The sequence below is a fragment of the Struthio camelus genome, chromosome 14 (genome assembly GCF_040807025.1).
Source record: "Struthio camelus isolate bStrCam1 chromosome 14, bStrCam1.hap1, whole genome shotgun sequence".
NCBI classification, from domain to species: Eukaryota; Metazoa; Chordata; class Aves; order Struthioniformes; family Struthionidae; genus Struthio; species Struthio camelus.
The window spans coordinates 6404984-6421338 of record NC_090955.1 but is presented as its reverse complement, the minus strand read 5'-3'; the positions used below and the strand labels follow the sequence as shown (position 1 = coordinate 6421338).

At 40.3% G+C, this 16355-nt stretch overlaps 1 protein-coding gene across 1 annotated transcript in view; it reads right to left on the bottom strand.

Moving 5' to 3' along the window:
* MDFIC2 (MyoD family inhibitor domain containing 2) overlaps window positions 1–5264 on the bottom strand; it is a 50404-nt gene extending 45140 nt beyond the window's left edge. The window contains exons 1-2 of the mRNA XM_068907147.1: window positions 5140–5264; window positions 4386–4473 (exon numbers count right to left, since the gene is read on the bottom strand). Coding sequence (XP_068763248.1) covers window positions 4386–4473 — 88 coding nt within the window. The 5' untranslated portion in view covers window positions 5140–5264. The remainder of the gene's footprint in view (window positions 1–4385; window positions 4474–5139) is intronic.
* Window positions 5265–16355: the final 11091 nt, after the last annotated feature.

Below are 16355 nucleotides of genomic sequence, written 5' to 3'. Positions count from 1 at the left end.
CTCTGTGCTGGGCAAGGCGGGAGCATCCTTCAGTCAGCTCTTGGGAGTGTTAGTCATCCTTGGGTACTGCACTTATAAAAGCATTTTAGTGTGGCTTCCAGATTTCACGGGCACTCTTAAGTAGCTGTTTGTGCCAGATTAGGAGCCTGTAGAGATCTTTTTTACCTGGGATATGATGGCCTGCTAATTTCATCCACCAGCAAGATGTGCAACAGGTGGGACTCAGATCCATGTAAAGCACACTTCTTTAGTACTACTTGCAAGTTAAATTGGTGTTTCTTTACCTATACATAGATGTCTATACATATATATTCATATTTTATAGATCAACTAAACTACTGTGTTATTGGCCTGCCTGCTCTGTTAACAGATAGGCAACACTCCAGTGAAGCTATGAAGTTTCGCTACTGCGGTTTAACCCACTGCATTTTTATTTTTTGGAAGTAGACAACTCTTGTGGTAGTGTTAGTGTGAGCTCTCTGAGCATCATGCATGAGACTCTTCACAGACCCGCAGGGCGATCTCACTAACCCGTCGTTTTGTGCGTGTCACAGAGCAAAATACGTGTGAGTTGGATGCACATGTATTGAGGAGTTCTGCTTCAGTTTTTGAGGGCAGAAACAGATAAATTTGCAAGAGTTTCCTTGCAAATGGGCCCACCTTTCACTGTGCCCTGATATTGTATAGCTGTTGGCATGAGGAACTCTGTATCTCCATCCAGATCTGCATCCCACCTCCAACAAAGTGCTGTTCCTGATGTGGAAAAGCCACAGCAGTAACTGCCTCTGCTGCTACAGAAAACAGGAGTCATTGGCTGACTTTCCTCCTATATCCCAGGCTTTCCTTGAGTTTGTTCTTGCCAGCACTAAGGTCAAATGAACAAGAAGTCATCTAGAGCTACCTTGTCTTGGTGCTTGTTCATACTTGGAACCAATTCTGATCGGTTCACACCTAATTATCTCATGCAGACCCTCTATACAGATTTTCTCATCTGTTGTGTGATCCTCAGAAATAATAGCTCTGAGAAACCCATCATATGTCAGAAAAGACTGCCAGTCTACATTTTTTTACACTGTTAGGGATAGGACTGGGGTCGTTCCTTTGTCCTTATTAAGGCCTTCAACCTATGGAATCTCTCATGTTGTCCAGACCCAGGCTTAAGTACTGAGCAATTAGGCGATACAGGGTCATTCTAGGACTTTCTAATAGTCTAGCAAACCACGATCACAGATTTGCCAATCTGACCCCTTATTTACATTTTATTTATTATTTTAATGTAGTCCCATAATGCTCTATATACCGTGGAGGTCCTCAGTCCCTCCACCAAAAAAACTTGTAAGATAAGCAAGAAATAAAAGGAAAAGGCAAAAGTGTCATTTTCCATTTAAACTATAGAGTCTAGGGCCATGATTACATAGATGTTCCTCTCCAAGACTATGCTAGCTTATGCATCATTTCCCCCCAACCCCCCCATCAGTCTTCTGAGTCACTCATGGCAGCGGTGAGCAAGCGCAGCAGCAGGTAGAAGTGAGTTACTGAGAGGTAAAGGCGTGAGAAGGATCTTTTAAAATTGGTCTTACTTTGCTCAAAGTACTGTTCCTACAAACGCAGCCAATTTTTTTCCTGTAATAATATCTTTTCCAAGGCTAGTTTGGTTTCTGTTTTACTTTGCGGAAGAAGTTTTCCCTCCGAATGAGATTCTGATTTCAGCTTTTAGAAGCTGAAAGATAGAAATTAAATATCCTCTTTCAAAAAAAGTAGAAGGTAAATAACTCTGGCAGCAAGATTAACCCTTCTCCCCGCACACCCCACTTAAATAGCTTCTAATGTTCAAAGCAATGAACAACTAGTAAATACCTCATTTTCATGCTGACCCACTGCACTACCAGTCCCTGAGCTATTTCTTTACAAAGCATTAGAAAAAATCTGAAGTCTATGAAAGATACTAAAGCTACAATTTAGTCTATATTTCTTACGCGTATTTCTGATACTGTGTGGTTCATGATTGCTTCTTTTAGAAGGTACAAATAATCAATACAAAACCATGAATAAAAATAACTTTTCTTTAAAACTGGATGCTAAAAGAACACACAGTCTTCTTACTCTGCCTGATGGAAACAGTAGAAGTCTATTCTCCACAATTCATTGTTTATTGGAATGCCTGACATCTATGCACTGGGTAATTTTAAAGCATTTAAACATAGAAGTAAAGCTTCTGCTCCAAACAGTTTGGCTTACCATATTCTAAAAATCTAACATGTACTACAGAAGCGTTTAAAGCAAGGAAACAGTAACAAATTTGTAAAAATCTCTAATATAATATAAAACAATGTTCATATTTATTGAGGAAAATTTCCTTCCCTTATGGTGCACACTTTAGCTGTTTATTGACTCAGCTGTTGCATAAGACCTTCAAGGCCCACTTCTGCTCTCTTACGCTTTAGAGAGAACAGTTGTCAATAGGCAGAGTTTGGCGCTCTCTTTTTGAAAGAGAGAGTTCTCTCCTATGAGAACAAAGCAATTAAAATGTTACTAATGACCAAGAAACTCGGAACAGTGGATGTCCTTAGGAAAAGGAGAGCCACAAAACATTGTGGATGGGCACCACTAAAGCTAAATCAGCTCAGGAACATAGAATTGTAAGAGATGCAATCTGGCTACTGGAGTAGGTTTGGACCAGAGGATAAACAGCCACGTGGGACTCGGGGTGGGGGGGTCCTGTGTCGTTGGTCTTATCCTATCGTCTCGGCTGCTCAGAAATTCTTCTCTTATTATGGACTAGCCAAAGTGCCCTCTACCTTTACTATGCCTTTTGTAGAGTTGTGATCTATGCCTGGACTCATGCTACGCTGTGCTCTGGTGGAATAAATAGCCAAGCCAGTTCTGGATTTGTTGTTTACAAGCTGAAATGCCATGTTGTCTTGCAGTGCGGGACCTGGTTCCCATTCTGTCATATTGTTCTCTGTGATGCTCAAAATGCAAATCTTGCATTTGCAAAGTTTCCACTGATGTTAGTTGACGCCTTGCACGCAGAGGGTTTTGGGTGTCCAGCCAAGTAAAGCCTACGTGTTGGCCAGTCAGCTCTGCTTGAGGCTGATTTTCATTCTGTGGAAGTGCTGCATAAACAATGATCTGTTGGCTGGAGATCCCGAAGCAGAGACGTTAATTTAAGCCTACTTTATTGCAGCCCCTCCTGCAGCTAAAAGATCCAACTTATAATTAACAAAATGAGGTTAAAATAAATAGTGATGCACGTTTTACAGATGACATAATAATGGTTGCTATAAATGAGCATTTTTCCTCTGTACTCTCCTAGTTAATGTTCTCAAAATATGAGATCACTTCTCGACTCTTCCCAAAATACTTTTGTTAGGATTAGAATACAAGTGTTTTCATTAACAGCTGTAATTTGCACTTAACCATGGTTAACGTAATTTGTATCACATATATCTTGAAAGGATCTGCTTTGAGGCTCTCAGTTTAATTCATATAGTTCTTTCGTACATATACACGTGTGTATATGCGTGTATATATTTAAAACTTCTAGATGTGTCTATATGCAATGAAATATAAAGTAACTCCACTACGACTGCTAAATATACAGAAAGACAGCCTTGTAATTAGCTGTGTGCTAACTTGGCAAATCAATTTTTCTAGCAAGAAATATATCCTAAGAACTTTCATCTTTAGGCATATGGGGATATGCAATACGGAAAACTAATGATCGTATGTGTTTTTCTTCTTGAGTAGTTTAACAAATAGAACATAGTATTTGAAGTGCCAGGAATTGATGTAAACTAACTGCTTTAATACCTGGAGGTTTTCAGCCTTTAAAACTGAAAAGGTTCCCTATATCTCTTTTATGGCATCTCTACTTTTGAGAGTCTGTATTTCATATACACAAAAGGGAAACCACAAGCAACTTATACTACCTTTCTCTAAGATAATACAGTGCCAAACCCAAAGATTCAGAGTTTATTTTTACTCCTGTCTGAGAAACCCATACAAACATTGATCCACTTCTGTAATCACTTGAGTTAATAAAAACTTTTTACCAAGAATGAAGAGATTAGTCTGTAGTTCTTAGTGATTGTAGTTAGGGTTAAATAAATAAAGCTTCCCCATTGACTGCAAGTATCCTGAAAAAAGAGCTTTTGGGTCACTCTACGTTTTGGTAATTTAGGCCGTTCTGCACCATAAGCAAACATACATGCATGTTTTGTAGATGTCAAACTATGGAATTCCTGTGGTAGAAATCCTGGCCCATGTTTATGTCTGTAAAAGGAGCCTGTGTGATTCTTTTTTTTTTTAATCAAAAAAGAATTTCTAGTGAAAAGTACATTTGAACACAAACCAGTGATTAAGAAATCAGCACTGCAACTTACCTTTGTTCAGCCAAGAAATATTTTGCTTGTCATTTTCAAAAGTTTCTGTTGGTTTGATTTTTGCCTTGTCTGTCTTGGTTTCTGACATCTACGCGGGAGAAAAGAATTTTGGGATGTCAGAAGTTCTTTTGAAGAAAGTTTCTGACAAAGCAATATGTTCTCTGTTTGGGTTCCTGATATAACAAATTGTATTTACTTGCACAGACACTTTTTTTGCAAATTATTGACACTATATCTCTCTCATGAAATTTATATTCTGTTCCTAAATGCTTTATCAATATTACATGGTTGCTATTTGTAGATGGATTCTTTTGTAATGTAACTATAAATTACATCACGAAGTGAATGAGCAATACACTCATCGCATGCTGGTAATAGATGTACATGTAACATACAGAATAGATACAGTATGGCTAAAAAGGAAGCGTCCAGTCTGCCTGATTCAAAGTTGCTGTGAAGCCTGCCATTACAGAGGTATAATTATATAAATAATTATAAATCTTTATAAAGGCAACTTGAACAAAGTGTATCCAAAAAAATCCCTACTGCCTCTTGTGACAATTTGCTCTAAGGAGAAGAATCGCATGCACGTTACAGCACCAGAGGGTATTATGTACACAGCAGCTATCAGCCCGTACACTGTGGTTTACTTCCATTGCCTGCTAGGAATAAGATTAGGCTGTCCGGGCTGCTTCTAACTGCTTTCTGTTTTCACTGAATCCGGTTAGCTAAAGCATTTCTGTATCGTTTTTACCTGTATGTTCCAAAGGGGGGTGATGGCAGCAGGGCTCAGGCGCCGATGAGGAGTTCTTTCGGCCGAATCCTTCGCTGTGTGCTGATGTCCAGCATTCCCATACACTGACACAAACGAAAGGATGAGCCGTGCACTCTCTTCCTGCCTGCTGTGTGGTGCTAGATTTGTCTTGCTGCCAGAATCAGCCAACTTATTGCTGAGGGTTTTTTTTTTTTTTTCTTCTTTTTGTTTGCACGCACTTCTAGAGCCGGGTACAGTAAGGAAGGAGGGGAGTAATCAGCATCCCAGCACTACTGGAGTGGTGGAAAATCAACAGCTTTAGAGAAGAAAAATTGGTTTGGAAGGGTTATTACTGCAGTTCATAACCCAGTGAATCTGCAAGAGGCGGAGGAAAATAAAAAAGGAACCAGGAAATTAATAGCGACAAATCAGATAAATATGTCAATGCTTTGCCTAAACGCAAGTTAAAATACTGAGAGATTTAGAAATTAGACCCAAGATATCTATTTACAGCTGCCACTTTGGTGTTTTAAAAAAAAAAAAAAAAATCTAAGCCTGTGGGGAGCTGAGTTCTGTGAACTCCACCAGAGCTCAGCAGGGCAAAATCCAACGTTATCCAGGAGAGCAGAAGTAGGCAGTGGGTAACCGTTAACCCTATTGCCATAGGGCTGAGAGGCCTTTGGTAGGGACTGCCATTGCACCAGTGAGCTTGACAGTCAGCAGCTTGGAGGTCACTGATCAGTCTGGGCTACCCTGAATTTCAGTCTTAAAGTTATTAGTTTGCTTTAAAAATTCTTTTGCCGGTCTTACCAGCAATGTTGCTCTAATGTTAGTGGGATCAGGGTTGAGCCCAAAGAGAACAAGATCGTAGGGTGCTCAGATGTGGCATCCTCAGGTTTCTATAAGACAAAAAAGGAAATGCCATTCTGCTTACCAGAACTGAATTTTGAAAGTATTAGTTGCAGAATACATTCAGAATTACCCAGCTATCTTACCTTTTAAGCAATATTTACAATATTTTCAAGCAGTATTTGTCACCAGATACTATAATCCAAGATCCCAGTGCTTAAGTGTGGCCAATAAATAATAACATATTCCCTTTGTTATGACAATTATCTTCCTCTACTCTCCCATCACATGTCATTCTTGCAAGATTTTTTTTTTTTTTTTTAAATCTCCTGTGCCAACATGACTGAGATTCTTCTACCATCTTTAGCTAATTGTGAATTGCATGGTAAGTGTCTACTTACATCTCCAAATTGCAATGATTAGTCTTGCATGGTTTGAAAACCTATTTTAAGCAGGGCACTTTGGGAATAATTGCAACTGCAGAGGGGAAACATCTAGGGGTAATATTTTAAGATCTTTGTTCCATTCCCTTGGATGCTGCTTTGAGAGTCTTGTATTTTCAATTGTAGTTCCCCTGCTTCTCCCAGAGGCGTTTACCTATCTTTTCCATGTTGTTGCAGCTACAGTCCTTTAAATCTGTTGGTGAATCCTTCAACTGGGTTTGCCAAGGCAGGCTGCTGAAGCACCTGGTGGGGCCTAATAAAATCGGCTGAGCTCCACGCAGATCAGCCTAGACACAGCTGATTACAGCTTGGACGTCTGTGTGAGAAGTTCTGCTTAAAATGAAGGCGTGGGTTGTTTTTTTTAAAAGAAACTGGAGATAAAATCCTTACTGTTCAGCACCCCCTAAACCTCATTTTTCTAGCTTTTGCCAAGATCCTTATGTCTCCCAAACAAAGAAACAGAAAAGAAAAGCCCCTCCAAAACCCCAGTCCTGAAGGCTGCCATTCTTTGAAATAACAGCCCCTAGAGTCTTATCTTAAGGGGTTTTTGCTAACTTAAGCTCTCCTAAAAACTAACAGGAGCTAGAAGTGAGTGTCCAGACTCAGCAACCAAGAGCGCAGGACTCCAGCATTGCTGGCAGTCACTGACCTCCCATCATTAAGCCCCAAACCATGGCATTACTTCAATAATGACAGTACTTTGCTTCAGCCAAAGATAACAGATTCCTCTTCTGAGACGCTCTCCTCATCAGCCATTCTTGCAGACGTGCCACATTAGATCCCACCGCGCGCTGGCAGCATGCAAACCTCCTGAGGTTATCTAGACTGAAGCTAGGAAAGGAGCCCACAAGCTGGTTAAGAAAACATCAGATGAGTTTCCTTTTTGGAGTATTCTCCATTGCTGACGTTCAGTTAATTGTCCTAATGTTTTCCATCCAGAAGTTTTAAATATAAGCTTTCTTAATCTCCGTCAACTCCAGTTTTCTACTGAGACATGTTACTGTGTGCTGTTTTTTGCCTCATTTAATTAAGTTATTTTGGATAAATGCATCAATATTTCTGTTTCTTAATCAATCTTAAAGTAGTAAGAGGAAAGGCAGGCTTGCTATGCATCCTCAGTAATGCCAGGCTTTGCAAAGGAGAGGAGAAAAAAAAAAAACCATTATGCAAGAAGGTCATTAAAATATTGAGTAAACTTGTTTCTATTAAAGCTATAATTGAATTTTTAAAGCCATGGCCCATTTTAGACACCCAACTTTAGTTTATGGTTTGATAATTCATTTTACTTTTATTTTGTAAGGTTTAGTGTATACTTATTAAATAGCTATGGGCCATCACGTGTTCCTTTGCCTTCCAGACTGTGGAGTAGGGCATTTATATGGAGGATTTAAAAAAACAAAACCAACAACAACAACCCAAAAACATAATGCCAAAATAGATGTGATATCGATCAATTGCCAGATAAATGTAGTGTATCAATTGCTTGAGATTCAAGAGTGTACTTTTTCTGGTCTGCTCATTTGGGAGTGCATTCAAGTTTTTGTAGAGCTGGAGGAAAAGGCAACTTTAATAGACTGTAATAACCATCAAAGAAGAGAGGAAAACTCATTGTTGTCCTACCAAGAATCAAAACTGTCAAGGTTTCCTTTTACACTTAATGTCAGGTCAGGAGTCCAGAATCAGATCCTGTCCTAAACCTCAGGAAGTATGCATAGAGGTACCTAGGAGACTTTTCAGTTATGTATGATGGTGCAGAAGTTACAACATCATATTTCGGTACCTGAAGCAACCTTTTACTTGAGGATATGAACTGTATGACTAGAGGTTTCATCCCCTAGAGGGAGAACCACATGAAATTTCCACAGCACAGCATTAGACTGAGCAGTGTGTGTGTGGTTTTTTTTTTTTTTTCATAATCTAGGTAAAAATGTAGCCACTTGTCCACTGGCAAGTGGCGCTCTGTAGCTTTGGAATATCCCATACTGCAATAAATGTGTTTTTTTTCTTTTTCTTTTTCTTTTTTTTTTTTTAAAGTATGATGAAACTATGCCTTTGCTCCCTTTTGCACCCTGGGGTGATCATTTCCAATAATAAAGTGAGTATAATGTGATGTGCCCTGTCAAAGTTAAGGAATCTCTTCTTGATCATGCATCTGTAGGTAGAATATTAAGTTGTGGGAACACGATACACAGCCAAATTATCCTGGTGATTACATGTAAAATGCATGGTTTTTTAGCCGAACCATCATGTCCTGTGAGTGCTTCAAATGCAAAATAGCCAGTTTATAGAGACTACCTCAAACTGGCCCTGACAAATGATCTATATGCTGCAGAGGCTCTGAGCAGTACAAAGACAGTAGCATTTTACTCCCCATCACTTACCGCACACTCTGCCTAGTAGACACCAGATAATTTTTCAGTAGCTGGGTTTCGGGCACTGGGGGGAACATGGGACTTTCTTTCACTTTGCCACTCGGTGCCACTAAATGTTGGTGAATGTCTGGGAATATGTTTAGACTGGAGGGAGGAATAAAAGCTTGCACAGGGTTTCAGTGGAAGGTTATCACAGAGGTCACTAATAACAGAGGAAGCACAAACCAGTGAGATCAAGAATACTCTGTTTCCTCTGTACAGAAGGAAAAACAAAAAAAAAGAAAAGGAGGGGGAATGGGCAAATGTAAAAGCAGTAAGACTTGTGAGCGCTCAGATTTCTGGGTTTTGCTGCCAAATCCCTTATTATCATCATTATTTTATAATGATTCCAATCACAGTATTCAGTGTTTTTTATAGTAACAGCAAAGGGCAATGAAAATTAGGGCCCCGCTGCGCTAGGCACTGTACAGCCACAGAACTGTAGCGAGGCCTTGCCCGAAGGAGCACATGAGTGAACAGGGGAGAGGCTGAGCATAAGCAAAAACGCTTGACCCCCAAGCAAAGGGAAGCATGCGAAGGCAGCAAATGGCTTATATATTTCATCTTTCAAGAGGGCAGGAGGGAGGGTACTTAGTGACTGCGCTAAAAAGGAATGAAGGGGACAATGTTAGGAAAAGAGGATGGAGGGCAGGTGAGAAATCAAGCTGAGCTGATGATAGTGGGGTGGGGAAGGCAGAAAGACCCAGCCTCTAACCCCAGAGACAAGAAAGCCCACTTGCACAAATACACTTTGGCTGTTTTCCCTCCTATCAGCTGCAAAGTCTTAGAGGTCCCAGTTGAAATGAAGGCCCAGGTTTTATAATGTTTTTCTAGTAATGTGTGAGGTATGTGTACCTGGTGTACTCTGGCCTCAAGCAGAAAGTCCTCCCTTTCTATTCCATGTTGTTTTGTCCATCACAGACCAAGGGCGCATTGATGCCTTTATAGATGTTTCTGCGTTGCTCTGGCATTTAGGTGGGTGTGTTGTGTGGATAATACCCTAAAAACATGAGTTTTTCAAAAAATTGATATGAAGTACATTGTGGGATGACTTACCCTTGTAAAGGCTCAGTGGTGCATTTGGAAAGGTAGGAGGAACTAAAGGTCCTTTGGATGGACCCCTCTTGGCCATATGCTGATTTTTCTGTTGCAGGAGACCTTTCCAGATAGACTACTGAAAGCTCTTTTGGGCTTACAGAAAAATGAGAGAGAGAGATTGGATAAAGATTTAAGGAAGTATCCCAGACTGAGGTGGAAAACAAACTGAATAGTGTTAATTGCTGCTCTACCATTGCTGCAGTGTATGTTTGTATGGGAGGCAGAAACATGACTGTCTCGTGGAGGGGTCATGTCTTTTGGAAGTCAGGGGTAGCCAAGAGCAGTTCCAGGACTTCTGCAGGAGACTGAGCAGACTTCTAGGACTCTATGGGAGTTTGTGCAGCAGACATGAGAAAAGGCTGTATGTTCTTTGCAATAGTTTGCTACTGTTGTCTGGAAACTGGTTACCTTAGATTGTTGCAAGATCCTGATTGATTATGTTTACAGAATTTTTAAAGAATTTCCAGATGTTGTTTACTCATTTTCTTTCTCTGCTCAAAGCAGGACTCACTTGCTGTGTCACTCCTCACAGATGCTCAGCTATCCTGTTCTTGAAGTCTTCCAAGTACATGCTCTCCCAGGCAATCTAGTCCAGTGCTTTTCTATCTTGATAGACGTTTTCTTGATGTCTAACCTAACTCCTTCCTTTGATGTACAGACTGAACCCCTTATTTCTTGTCCTTTCCATTCTGCATGTGCAAAACTGATGGTTTCCTACCCCTTTGCAACTGTCCTTCCAGCAGATAAAAAAGGGCTATTGCGTTTTCCCTCAGCTTTTTTTTTTCCTTAGACTGAACAATCCAGATCGTTTCAACGTTTGCTTGTAGGTCACGTTCCCAAGACTATGATCAATCTTGTGATCTTTGGGGCTTCACCTTTTCTGAAACATGGTGTACAAATGTGGACACATTTCTCCTAGGATTTTGCCCATGCTGAATAGAGCAGTAGGATTACTTGCATGTTTTGCAAGCTTTATTCCTGTTTATACATCCCAAAACGATATTCATCGTCTTCATGACAGCATGAAATTGTTGATTCATGTTTGTAATCCGTTCTGTTCCCTTCTGCAGAGTAGCAACAGAACCAGTTGTTTTCTGTCCTGTATTTATGGAACTGATTATTTCTACCCAAGTGTAGGATTGTGCAGTTGGGCTTACTGAACTGCATCCTGCTCTTCAGACCGTTTCTCTAGTCTGTGAGGATCATTTTGAATTCTGATCCTATCCTCTAAAGTGCTTGCGGCCCCTATGAGTTGTGGACGTTTGCAGAGCTCCCGTGGAAATTGCTTGTCTCTGAGACATAGGCATTTGAATAGGTCACATATGATGCTCCTAAGCTTTAGATTTCCCAAACTGTGCTGGCCGTGGATGGCACACCAGGTAGATGTAACAGTGATTTGCTACATTCCCCATAATATGTAAAACAAGAAAAAACCCCAAAACCAACCACAACCACCCCCTAAAAACAGCGTCATGAAGAGGAATCTGAGCACTTACAGGCTTCTTTGCTGATCAGCAAAGCTTGACAGCACCTCCCTAAGCAGCATTATTCCAGATGAGATGTCAGTGAAAGCCTTGTGCTTTTTAAACAGAAATAGGACTGGCTTAAGTGTTTCCCCTTCGTGTTTTTATGTAAGCTGCTTCCCAACAGCGGTTGCAATGTGGTCTTCGTCTGAAAGGTGCTGAGTACAACTAAAGAGGACTCTTTTGTCTAAATTACTGTTATCAGAAATTGACAAAATTAACCTCTTTGCTTACTTCAGGAAGATGTCAAGGGAACTTTGAGCTGAAAAAGTATATCTGCTCTAAAATATAAGTTTAGGGGTTAGTTAGGGAGAATGGGAAGTGACTGTAACCAGGGTACTTGCCAACAGTGCACAAGGCCCAGGCACGTGTCTGTATACCATACGTTAGACTGCCTTGGACTCACCCCTAATGTCCCTCAGCTGACCACTAGTCTAATGAGTTTCTTCCGTTCTCTTGCTAAGTTTGTTCTACTTTGTTTAAATGTTTATCAAGTAGTAGACAGAAAATAATGACTTTATGGACTCGTAATTACGATCCCCCTGAAGTATAAGTAACATCAATTCAAGCTCCTGCTGAATGACTGTGTTTTTAGCTGAAGTGAAACAGCTACAACAGGAGAGGTTAAGAAACTCCTTGACCCAAAGGAGCCAATAGCGTGGTAGTTACAGCAGTTTGCTCATGCTTCTGTGAGACACTTTGAAAGATCTGTAATTTGGACCAGTGAAATGAGGAAACTTGTGAAGTCCCAGAGTTCTGTGGAACAGGAAATCTGTTTCCCACCTGAGCACATAAGACTGCAACTGAAGTCAACACGAGCTCTGGGAGTTCAGCACCCTGAAAATCAGGCCTGATGTCTAAATGAAATTGAACTTCAAAAAGAAAAACAGTTTTCTGGCCCTTTTGGATCCCAAACAAAAAAGTATTTATTCTGTTTGATCAGCTATTCACAAATGATGCCTTTGTATCTTTAAAATAACTATAAACCAAATTCAAAACTGGAAGCTCTCATCTTTGATGTTATCTGCAGATAAGATAGAGCTTTGAAGCGCTAACAGAGACTAATTGGAACAGAATACCAATACAACCGAAAATTAATGGAAAACACAAGAAGTGTTTGGAGCGCTATCGCTCTAAACTAGGACCGTTTCTTTTCAAATGCTATAGAATTTCAGGAAAAAAAGTGCAGTTCTCTGGAGTGTAGATGAAAGGAGAATTGCCTGATTGAATGTAGTATGATACTTCAAAAACAATCATAGGGTTTAAAGTTATTTGTATGTATTCATTGTATTTTTAAGTATCAGCTTCTTTCAAACATAAAACAAGCTGGAGGCTGGAGGAGGGTGGGGAAAGTGTCACAGGTGAAATGGCATCAAATTCATATTTTTATTTGAAAAAGGCTCATTTTTTCTGTCTTGTTTTGAAGAGAGTGTTTTTTCCTTCCTGAACTTGAGAAGAATTTGTCAAAGTTGCTGGAAGGGGGGAGGAAATAAAGATAGTGCTATATATAGAAAGCGTACAGCACAGATGAGAAAGGAGAAAATCATATCTGCAGTCAAGCTTAGACCTGAACATTAGCTAATAAATTGTCTTCAGGGTTAGATACAAAGGAGAATAAGATTTGCCCTGGAGTTTGAAGCATCTCTTGTAGGCCAAGCCTGCTCCAGTGCTCTATGAGACAGGTTGCAGATGGTATGGCAACCCAGGAATGGGGCAGAGTAGAGTGTAAATGTGCCTTGGCTGTTCTGGGGAGCTACCAGCTTTGGTGCAAGCCCAGGCAACCCTTTGGTGCTGCTTTGTGCCATGGCACTGTCAGCCCATAAGTGGGGAGACCCTTTCCAAGTCTGCCTAGGTAGTGGAAGTGAAGTCAGTGATATGTACACTCACATCCTTACTTCTAAAAGCACACGAAGGCAGTGTGTTGTGTAGATCTGTTCAAGAAACTCACCTGATATTAAGAGAAAATTATTCTGCTCGCTTAGCCAAGTACTGATATTAAGCAATGCCAGAACTGAGGTTGCTCAGGCAACCTTACTTCTACTCCCTCATTCGTTAACATACTAGGTGATCACATAGTGAAAGCCACTAATTTTTAGTTCAGAACATACCTTAGGTTTAGATGAGGACCTATCAAAGATGGCTTGTCCTACCAGGGAAAGCTGGTATCAGTGACAACCTGGGGCTGGGATTTCAAACACTGCGCGTGCCGTGCTGAAAATGCAAGGAGCAGAAGGAATGTGGCAGTTCTAAAAAGTTTTTGTCTGTCAGATGAGAATGAGATCTCCTTTGACAAGGACTATTTCTCTGTAAGGTCCCAATGTGGAGACCTGGAGGTTGTTCTCTGCTCTCTTGAGAAGACGTTAACTCTCTCAGGGCTTCCCTTTTGACAAGGACTACTCTGCCATCCCATTCCCTGTTTGGCCTGGGTTTTTTTCTTTGCTTGTTTGTTTTTTTCTTAGATCTTTTATGTATTTCTCATGCTTTCCAGTCCTTGGCCTCTGTCCCTCTCTTTCTGCGGGACTTTCCCAATTTCTTTTAGAGAAGAAAGATAAACTGTGTCTTTCTGACATTGTCACTCACAAATTTTTTTTTCTAGTGTTCCCTTCTCAAGGCCTCACATTTTCTCATATCCCTTATGTCCACTGTTAACCAATACCTTAGTCTTCTCGAATGTCTTCTGCCACTATTCTGTAGTGGGAAGACGATTAATAATGACCATATCTATCCTGTGCCTCAGGATATGCTTTGCATTTGGAAACATCAGGCTAGTAATTCCCTAACTTTTTGATCCAGCTGACCACACTCAACCATTTTGGAGAGTGGTCAACTCTCGAGTTTTTTTTTTTTCTGCTTTATTTCTAAACCATCATCCGTCCTTTTTATCAGAACTTCAGTTGGAAATACTGTTGATACCATTGTCTAAAATGTTTCAGACCATGACTGTTCTATTTTCGCAACTAGTTTTCTGCCTAATTTGTCACTAGTTTTTTTCTGACATAATTCAATAATGGCTATACTTTCAAATATCACTTAAGTGCTAAAAAGTCAGCTTTATGTATTTTTGCAAAGGTCTCCTTCTGCAGTGTAGACTGAATAAAAAGCACAGCTAATACTCTTATTCACTATGCTTAGTTTTTAAAAGCATAAAAATGTCTCTTATCTGTAATACCAAAGAGCAGTACAGCATCAGCAGCTTTTGTTTTAATGTCTATTGCTTTTTCTTCTTGAGAACCTGGAATTTTGCAATCCTGTTAAGTGCTTGTTTTCTCCGATAAATATTCTGCACTGTTACTACATTTCAGTTGTTAGGTTTCTCAGGGGACAAAAGCAGTAAAGAAAGAAAATGAATAAATAAACAGCTCAAAGTCTTGAGTGTCCAAAAATATTGCAGTATCTTGATTTGAATAATCAAAAATTGAGACACTTTATTTGGGTACATTTCATCACATCGAAGGCTTTGCATGCAAATCTAAAGTCTGCCAGTCTCTCCCATTCCTTTGAATATTTTCATTGCTGATCTTTCTTTTCTGTTTTGCCTGTTCCAACAAAAGGTCAAACCTACATATTATTTACAAATGAAGTTAGCAACTAGTGTATTTATTGTAAAAATGACCCTTAGAGGAGAACAAAGAGGGAGGGGGTGGTTACCTTCTCCCTGCTTTTTGCAATGTCTAAATAAGATCCCTTGATTTTCTTCTCCTTTTGTTTTACTTTAGAAATATCAGAACCATCTACCTTTGGTGTTTGATGTAGATCTCTTTTAGAATCTTTTAAGCTGCAATTTTTCTCTTTGTCTTAGCTGCAAACACTGAAAATAATGAGTCTAATTAAAGCCAGCAACAAGACCCCTGCTCTCAGCAATTCGTTAGGAAGATGAACTTACGGAGGGGGTTAATGCAGACATCCCAAAAGAAAGCACTGCAGTTCACCTCTGTTTCTAATTAGACCTTTAAACAAAGCCAATGGCCAGCAGAGTCTGACTCCTCTTGACTTCCGAGACTGTGGGGAGGGTTCATTCAAATTGCATCTTTGGTCCAGATCTGTGTCTTTCTGTGTGTGACCACAGAATCGAGGAGAACGTCACAGGCAAACTTGATGGATGAGGGAAAGCACCTCATTCCTGTCATCCAGCCAGGCCTCAGTTCCTCGCAGAAACTGTCATCTCTAGATATCCTCCCTGCACCCGACCCTTCAGTTTGTTTCCTCGTTTCTTTTGGTTTGTGTCAGGTTCTAAAATCCTGCTAACACCAGGTACACTGATGAACCAGCACCACTTCTGAACATGTCTGGATGTACCTGTGTCTCCAGGTCCATTCCAAATACACGAAACCCAAACTCCTAGGCCAGAGAGCTGCACTGAGGTCGATGGCCAGGCCTGGGTCTGGTGCTGCACTGTGCATCAGCAGCCATGGAAGGCGATGGTGAGTGACATAAGTACATTGAGATGAGGGCTTCCAAAGGCTCTCATTGTCTGGCCCAGCTTGTTTGACAGTACTTAATTTTTAACATGTGGAAATTTCTGAAATATGCATCTTAGAATATCTGCTTAGCTTGCCTAGAAAGCTTTAATAATTAATGGAAATTCAGAGTTGAGGTATAGTAATGATTTATATGGGGAGCTGTCTTTACACAATCTACTCTCAAAGCTTTCTGGAGTATTACTCTTAGTGTCTAATTAACTTCCAAAGAGTGATACTGCTCCTTTCACTACACTGATTGATCAAGGGCTTAACTGCAAGTCATATTTTCCGAGTGATTCCCCGGTGTCCTCTCTGCTCTTATGAGTTCTTTGCTGAGGAACAGAACTGTCTTGGACATCATGAACTACTTTTAAGTTTTCAGATAAAGCATCTTAGATGTCTGGATGTTCTTATTGTTGTTTGGCCCCACAT